Below are 9,259 nucleotides of genomic sequence, written 5' to 3' on the forward strand. Positions count from 1 at the left end.
ATGAAAACAAAATTGCCCACTACTGTTTGGGGCCATGCTATCTTGCATGCAACATCACTTATCCGTCTCAGACCGACACATTATAATAAATATTCTCTGTCACAATTAGTTTTTGGTCATGAACCAAATATTGCCCATCTACGAATTTTTGGATGTGCTGTATATGTGCCAGTAGCACCACCACAGCGCAGTAAGATGGGTCCCCAAAGAAGGTTAGGAATATATATTGGGTTTGAATCACCCTCTATTATTCGCTATCTTGAACCATTGACGGGAGATTTATTTACTGCCCGATTTGCAGATTGTCGATTTGATGAAATAAATTTTTCACAATTAGGGGGAGAGTAAAAGTAAATCAAAAGAGAAATTGTGTGGAAAGTTTCATCATTATCTCACTTTGATCCACGTACCCCTATATGTAATCAAGACGTCCAGAAGATTATCCATTTACAGAATATAACAAATCAAATGCCAGACGCATTTACTGATTTGAAAAGGATAACTAAGTCACATATCCCTGCAGAGAATGTGCCTATCCGAATTGATGTTCCAGCAGGACCATCTATTAGCATGAGAGCTAATAAACCTAAAGCACGCCTGAAGCGTGGTAGGCCTATGGGTTCTAAGGATCGAAATCCTAGAAGAAAAAAATCGACAAATGATCAAAATGATATTATGAAGGGATCTCCTGAAGAGACCCAAGATCTGATTAGTTATGAGATTCCTGAAGAAATCAATAAACCCGAGACTCAAGTGAGCGGGGAACTTTTAATAAGTTCTACTGGTGATGGGATTAATTTAAATCGATCTGAAATAGTGGTGGATAATATTTTTGCATATAATGTTGCACTTAACATTATGCAAGATAGTGAGGATTTTGAACCCCGATCTGTCGAAGAATGTCAACAAAGATCTGATTGGCCAAAATGGCAAGGGGCAATTCAATCAGAATTGAACGCACTTGCTAAAAGAGAGGTCTTTGGACCAGTAGTCCAAACACCTGCTGGTATAAAATCAGTTGGTCATAAATGGGTTTTGTGCGAAAAAGGAATGAGCAAAATAAAGTTGAAAGATACAAGGCTCGCCTTGTCGCACAAGGATTCTCACAACGACCTGGAGTCGATTATGAAGAAACATATTCACCCATAATGGATGCCATAATATTTCGATATCTCATCAGTTTAGCCTTACGTGAAAGGCTTGAAATACATATGATGGATGTGGTTACAGCTTATCTGTACGGGTCACTTGATAATGAGATTTACATGAAAATCCCTAGAGGATTTAAAATGTCTGAAGCATATTCAAAATCTCGGGAAATGTACTCAATCAGATTACAAAGATCTTTGTACGGTTTAAAACAATCTGGGCGCATGTGGTATAATCGCCTCAGTGAATATTTGTTGAAAGAGGGTTACATAAATGATGTTATTTGTCCATGTATTTTTATAAAGAAAATGGCATTAAAATTTGTTATACTTGCTGTTTATGTTGATGACATAAATCTTGTTGGAACTCCAGAAGAGTTCCAAAAGGCAATTGAATATCTTAAGAAAGAATTTGAGATGAAAGATCTTGAAAAGACAAAACTTTGTCTTGGACTGCAAATTGAATATTTAGCAAATGGGATCTTTATGCATCAATCTGCATATACAGAAAGGGTCTTAAAACGCTTTTACATGGACAAAGCGCACCCATTGAGTACACCAATGGTTGTTCGATCACTTGAAGTGAATAAGGACCCGTTCCGACCTCCAGAAGAGGATGAGGAACTCCTGGGTCCTGAAACACCCTATCTCAGTGCAATTGGTGCACTTATGTATCTTGCTAATGCTACAAGACCTGACATAGCATTTTCTGTTAATTTACTAGAAAGATATAGCTCTTCTCCTACACGGAGACATTGGAATGGGATTAAGCATATATTGCGATATTTAAAGGGAACTCTTGATATGAGTTTGTTTTATGCTAACAAAGATAGTGCAGATCTTGTTGGTTATGCAGATGCAGGTTATTTATCTGATCCTCATAAAGCTAGATCTCAAACAGGTTACGTGTTTACATGTGGAGGTACTATCATATCATGGCGCTCCACAAAACAATCTATTGTTGCTACTTCTTCAAATCATGCTGAAATAATAGCTATTCATGAAGCAAGTAGGGAATGCGTATGGTTGAGATCAATAATTCATTTTATTAGAGAAAAATGTGGTTTGGAATGTGAGAAAGGATCCACAATTTTATACGAAGATAATGCTGCATGCATAGCCCAATTGAAGGGAGGATTTATAAAAGGAGATAGAACGAAGCATATTTCACCAAAATTATTCTACACACACGATCTTCAGAAAAATGGTGACATTAATGTGCAACAAATCCGTTCAAGTGACAATCCAGCAGATTTATTCACCAAATCTTTACCAACTTCAACTTTTGAGAAGATGGTATACAAGATTGGAATGCGGAGACTCAAATATTTGAAACAAGGTTTTCATCAGGGGAGTAAAATACGCGATATACTCTTTTTTCTTACTAAGATTTTTTCCCATAGGGTTTTTCTTATAAGATTTTTAACGAGGCATCTAAAAATGCGTATTACTAAATATGTGTACTCTTTTTCATTTATGGTCTTCATTTTATAACGGATACTTAAAATTGCAACACTCCCAACGTTTCCTCTCTCCTCGTTGCAAGTTGTAACCTTCTTTCTTAAAATTCCGATCTTTGCTTCTTTTCTGCAAAGGTATCAAAGCCTTCAAGCCTCAGCAAGAGAGGTCAACGAACTACCAAAATAGTCACAGAATAGAAAAAACAAACTCAAAATTGAGCAACGGAGTTTCCAATAAAGCAAGATTTTATTTAGAGCTTCACCCTTTATTCATGGCGGATAGTGGAAGAGGAACAATTCTTCAATTTGCACCGTTTCAGAGTTCAGTAGATGAAGGGTTTTGGCATAAATTATCTTCTTTAAAGCTCAATAAGTTGCGCCTTGACGATTCCCCTATTCCTATTACTGGTATGGTTCTTCCCCCCCCCCCCCCCCCCCCCCCCCCCTTTTTTTTTTAATTTTTATCGTTTATCTTTCTTTCCAATTGCAAATTATATAGCTTTTGTAATTATTAATTGATTTTTAGGTGTTACTGAATTGTTCTTGCTATTTAAAATTTACCCTTTTGTTGGAATTCAACAATGTAGTTCCTTTCTAAGAAAAAGATAATCAAGAATTCATGTTTTTGGTTTATCTCGTTCTGATTATCAAATTGTCAAGCTCTTTTTTGGGGGTGGGTGGGTGGGTGGGGGGGGGGGGGGAGTTACTGATTTTTTTAAACCCTTTTTCAGAAATAAAAAATGTATCTTTTTGGAGTTTATTTTGAGTCTTTGTTCCAGTGACATTAAGCGTTTTGTAGCTTTTTTGGATTTATAGTGTTTGTTCCTACTGTTTTGAATTGTTTTTTGTGCAGGTTTTTATGCACCTTGCTCACATTCTCAAGTATCAAATCACTTGACTCTTCTTGCTGAATCATTGCCTGATGAGTCCGGTGAGGAATCATCGTCTCGTCTAGCTAGTCAAGGGAACAGAAATAGGTGTCCGGTCCGTGGCATTCTTCTCAACACAAACACGTTAGAAAGTTTCTACGCGCTTGATAAGCAGAGCCTACTTAAGACAGAAGCCAAGAAGGTATAGTAAAAAAATTCTCAAACATGCTACATTTATGCACAATTATATGAAAATCCATATTTGGAAAATATCAGGATAAGTATATATTAGGCCATAGAAGAGAAAAGCAACGGTACTTCTGCTGTCTACTATTTCTTGAATCAGTTATAACCAGTGTTTTAAAAGGCGTGGGCGTAAGGCGGGGCGTTTTACATAAGCCTCAGCGGGACGTAAGCCCCATAGGTATTTAATTTTTAATATTTTATAAAATAATATAATGACAGTTAATATTTATAAACAAGTAAAATTACATAAAAATTGAAGAAAACTATATATATGTGCGCTCCATCCCCACAAAAAACTAATCAAAACAATCTATTATACGTTACTTACAAGCACAAGTAATTTGAGTCTAAAAGAATAAAGTTTTCTATATGGAGGAACAAAAAGGATGATTAACATGCAATTTCAACTTTGAATTTGCTGCTATGAAGAAAAATGTAGTTCTCTTTGTATTTGTAAAAAAAATTAAATATTCATTACTTTTGGGAGATATTAGCAGACTAGCGGACAAGATAAAAAATTGAGAAAACCATGAATTAGGGCTTAAATCAATAAAAAGGGTCTTTACTTTTAAATTTAATACTTTTGAATTCCTTTTTAAGCCTTTTGATTAATTACCAAACTGACTTTTGAGAATTTGGGTATTATATGAAAGACTAATTCAACAAATTTTATTTTAATTTGAAAAAGTCTCTGGGGCTTACTCCTTACTAAAAAAACGCTTCCCGAACGCCCGGGCGTACGCCCCAAATTGCGGGGCGTACGCCTCTTGAGACTTTCGCCCCACACCATCGCCCCGAGGCATTTTTGGTACGCCTCGCCCCTGGGCTCGCCCCAGAAACGCCTTTTAAAACAGAGGTTATAACTTATAACTACAAATACCTAGGTAAATTCACTAATAGAATGTATCATGCATGGTAAGAGGCTGAATTTTAGTGTCATCTCACCGTGATAGTTTCTGAATTGTCATTGCGAATCAGATATGGGATGATATTTACTCGGGCAAAGTTGAGGAGGACAGTTCTGTGCTCTTAAGGTTCCTAGTTATATCATTTGCAGACTTGAAAAAATGGAGCTTTCATTATTGGTTTGCGTTCCCTGCTTTGGTGCTTGATCCTCCTGCAACTCTGGTTAATTTAAAGCCAGCTTCCCAATGCTTCACTTCTGAAGAGGTTCTTTTCTCTTGAATAGTCATTTAATTTGTTCTTTCACAGTTTAGATATATTTATCTCAAATTGATTGTTATGGCAAGCAGGCCGAATCTCTGTCTACAGCTTGTAATGAGTGGCGTAGCTTGAGCTCTACTTCAGGTAAAAGTTTGAGCTAACAATCCAACCATTTTACTGTAATTCTTATGGGTCACAATTGTTTGTCTTTCTTTTTTCGGGACCTGAAGCATTAGTTGAATGCAGATGTACCATTCTTTCTGGTGTCTATTGGTTCGGATTCAATTGTTACTCTCAGGCATCTAAGGGAGTGGGAAGCCTGTCAAGATAATGTTCAAAAGGTTTGGCCATTCGCTTTTGATGTTGTTTGAATCTTAACCAGTGTTAGGGCTGTATAGTTGCCGTGTAAGATTTAGCGTGCTGCACTAATCTCAAGTTCATATGTGTGATATTTATGAAACAGGACTGTCTTTGACAAAAATGCTTTGTTTACAATTAGCAGGTTCTTTTTGGTTTTTATGACCCTTGTCATCTTCCAAGTAATCCTGGATGGCCACTTCGCAATTATCTTGCCTATATCTATTCAAGGTGGGGCCTTGGAAAGATTCACTTTTTCTGCTACCGAGAGAACCGTGGTTTTGCAGATCTGGGATTGTCGCTTGTTGGAGAAGCTGAAATATCTCTTTCACCAGGTATAGCTATTGGTAATAGGTTTTTGGTATCTGATTTATGCTTCCTTTATAAATAGTAAAAAGTCTTATCTTCTACGCTGCCATTATGATAATCTATTTAGGTTGGAGGAATCATCAGAACACGCCTAACGCTGTGGGATGGGAACTAAATAGAGGGAAGAATGTTTCGAGGTGCATCAGCCTTGCTAAAACGATGGATCCAACAAGGTATGCATAAACAAATACCGATTATTGTATGAATAGTTTGGTGGTCATCTTAGGAATCTGTGTTTTTCAAGGTTGGCCGTTTCAGCTGCTGATTTGAACTTGAAACTAATGAGATGGCGCACATTGCCTTCGTTGAATCTTGACATGTTGGCGGCTACGAAATGTCTCCTCCTGGGAGCAGGAACACTAGGATGCCAGGTTGCTCGAATGCTTATGGTAAGTGAACAGAAAATGGAAGCAATAATTGTGTAAAAATTTCTGAAATTGACAGACTTTTGTATTTTTGTAGGCATGGGGTGTCCGAAAAATTACATTGCTTGACAGTGGGAAGGTCTCAATGTCTAATCCGCTAAGGCAGTCGCTTTATGTGCTTGATGACTGTCTAAATGGTGGCAAATTTAAGGCCACTGCAGCAGTTGAAAGTCTCAAGCGAATATTTCCAGCAGTGGTATTGGTCTATTACTGAGACCTCAAAGAATTAAAATAATTCAAGATATCAAGAAAAGATAGATCCATATTTTGACACACCTTAATTTCTTGACAGAAAGCAGAAGGTGTTGTGATGGCTATTCCGATGCCTGGACATCCAGTGCCTAGCCAAGAAGAAAATAATATACTTCAGGATTGCAGACATTTGTCTGATTTGATTAATTCACATGATGCGATCTTTCTATTAACTGATACACGGGAAAGTCGGTGGCTTCCTAGTCTACTTTGTGCAAGTGCTAACAAGGTTTTACACCTTTACTTTCTCTTGTGAATTTTCCTTTAAAAATTTTGTTTACTTTTCTGAGGCTAGTATGTTGCATGTGATTATGAATTCACAAGTGCCAGCTGAATGCTTCCTGATGTCACACATATCCTTTTTTTTAAATCTCTGCAGATCACTATTAATGCAGCTTTAGGCTTTGATAGCTTTCTGGTTATGCGTCATGGAGCAGGTCCTACGGGTGCTATACGAAACTCACAAGCTGAAACATCGAATAGTGTCTCTGCTAGTATGGAAAATCTCTCCATCTCAAGTCAAAATGGGTCACAGAGATTGGGGTGTTACTTCTGCAATGATGTGGTTGCACCAATTGATGTAATATTCTTGCATGAAAATGATTGTATCTTTTTGATTGCGATATCTACAAATATGAATGTTTCCTTTTTGTGTTTATGCAGTCAACTGCCAATCGTACCCTGGACCAACAATGTACAGTTACTCGTCCAGGGCTTGCTCCTATTGCATCAGCCCTGGCTGTTGAACTTTTGGTTGGAGTTTTGCATCATCCTTTTGGGTAAATCCTAAACTGTTTATGATATACCTGCAAATTATATTTCATCCCAACATTTTAGCATTTCTTACTTTACTATGTTTGCAGAATATATGCCAGAGCTGAGCTTGCGAACTCTAATGATAACAGTAACACTGAACAACCTCTTGGCATTCTACCTCATCAGATTCGGGGTTCCCTCTCTCAGTTTTCTCAGATGACACTCGTTGGTCACGCTTCAACTTGTTGCACTGCTTGTTGCTCCACTGTGAGTTTGAGGATTCAAGGCCCTTGAACTATTATTATACTATACAATCTGACCGTCATTTTTTCAGCAAATTATTACAGTTTATGAGCACAAACTTTGACTGTCGAAAGCATCATTACTTGTTTAATGGTTAAACATCCTCTTTTGCGCTCTCTTTTATATGCTTTTATAATAGACATGAGATTTCTTATGCTAAGGTGGTATCGGAATATCAGACGAGAGGGATGGACTTCATACTTCAAGCGATTAATCATCCTACATATCTGGAGGATCTAACTGGACTAACAGAATTGATGAAGTCAGCGGGATCTTACACGTTGGACTGGGATAATGATAGTGAAAATGATGACGACGATGATGATTGTATAGAAATATAACCCTGTTATAATGTTACTATATTCATTTCTTGCAATTAATTTGATTATTTGTAAATCACCTGACATGATTTTCACTGTAATCTCCCTACCTCACTTCTCACGCATGACAAGTTGACAACTACACTGATCAGGTACTACTATGATCTGCCATGACAGTAGTAAAGGATTTGTTCTTTTCAAACTTTTTTACCTCGTTGGACCAATAGTAAAGTTATCTTCGTGTGATCAATAGGTCATGAGTTCGAGTTCTGAAAGCAGCCACAAATGCTTGCATTAGTGTACGTTGTTTACATCACACCCCTTGGGGTACAGCCCTTTCATGGACCTTGCGTGAACGCTGGATGCTTTGTGCACCAGACTGTCCTTGGACTTTTCTAGCTCAAAATTTGGATTTTCTAGCAACGTATTGATTTAGTTTCTATATGTAGTAATTCCTATTGGAAAAGATGATCTGCTTTAGTGTGTGTTTCGTCTGACAGGAGATGAGAAATTTGATTTTTTAAGAGAATAAAATCTTCACCCAGTAAGATAAGTAGCCAGGACAAATTTAATCCTACCCTACCGAATCTTATGTATTCAAAGTCTATGGGTGTTAACCGGACGGGCTGGTTCGGATTGGACACGAAAAAAATAGTCCGTTCGGTTAGTGGTCCGGGTTGGATAGTGGGCTGGCTAACCGGGCTGGTAACGGGTTGGGAAAATTCGGGTTACTCAGGGCCCGTCCGGGTTCAGGCTTAATCGGTTCGGACCGGGCCGAGTTACTTTATTTTTTAGTATATTATGTTTTTTTTATTCAATGTTGTTGATACTTAAGTGTTTGCAAACTTTTAAGGCTTAAAATTAAACTTTAAACTTTAAAGTTTTAAATTTGAATTTTAAAATTATAAAATTGAAAGTAAGTGGCTACAAAACATTATTTAATAAGACCAATATGTAAGGAACTTTCGTTTTATATTTTCATTGAATAATAAATAATACTTCAAATTAATTTGTAAGTTTTATTTTGATTTTTTTTTTATTTTTGAACTTGCAAAATAAAAGTTTACAACAATTATAAAAAATAAGAAATAGTACATCACATGCTTTGCATCATTTTTGTAAGTTCATCCATGCCAATATGAGGTTCTTGGTTTCCGGCATTGCTTGAATCGGAATCATAAACCATTATATCTCCAATTTCTTGGTCCTCCGTTTCATCTACCTCTTCACGCCCTTGATTTCGTCGTTCTGATCTTATCCAATCTCTGAAGCACTCTAGAATTTTCAAAGTGTTGTTGCCCAATGAATGACGGATATCTCCTAGTTGCTACCGTGCTTGGCTAAATGCGCTCTCTGATGCAACTGTTGAAATCGACACATTTAGCACGTTTCGAGCCATGGCCGAAAGAACATGAAATTGATTTGAGTTGCTCCTCCACCAACCCAGCGGTAGAAATTCCTTTGTGCGTGGCTTTGTTGACTTTTGCAAGTAGAATTGGAGTTCATCAATATTCCTGCTACTGGTTTGTTGATGCTCTTCTAGTGTAGACCAAACCAAATAATCTTCAACACTATCATTTCCTCCAAAGC

At 37.2% G+C, this 9,259-nt stretch overlaps 1 protein-coding gene across 1 annotated transcript; it reads left to right on the plus strand.

Moving 5' to 3' along the window:
* Positions 1 to 2,675: 2,675 nt before the first annotated feature.
* LOC104090573 (ubiquitin-like modifier-activating enzyme atg7) lies at positions 2,676 to 7,879 on the plus strand. Its single transcript, XM_070188226.1, has 14 exons — positions 2,676 to 3,016; positions 3,462 to 3,679; positions 4,702 to 4,893; positions 4,977 to 5,031; positions 5,134 to 5,228; positions 5,390 to 5,579; positions 5,681 to 5,786; positions 5,858 to 6,002; positions 6,076 to 6,234; positions 6,331 to 6,519; positions 6,670 to 6,870; positions 6,954 to 7,069; positions 7,154 to 7,313; positions 7,511 to 7,879. The coding sequence occupies exons 1-14, from the start codon at positions 2,881 to 2,883 to the stop codon at positions 7,688 to 7,690; spliced, it is 2,142 nt and encodes a 713-aa protein (XP_070044327.1). The 5' UTR covers positions 2,676 to 2,880; the 3' UTR covers positions 7,691 to 7,879.
* Positions 7,880 to 9,259: the final 1,380 nt, after the last annotated feature.

Source organism: Nicotiana tomentosiformis, chromosome 11, assembly GCF_000390325.3.
Source record: "Nicotiana tomentosiformis chromosome 11, ASM39032v3, whole genome shotgun sequence".
Classification (NCBI taxonomy): domain Eukaryota; kingdom Viridiplantae; phylum Streptophyta; class Magnoliopsida; order Solanales; family Solanaceae; genus Nicotiana; species Nicotiana tomentosiformis.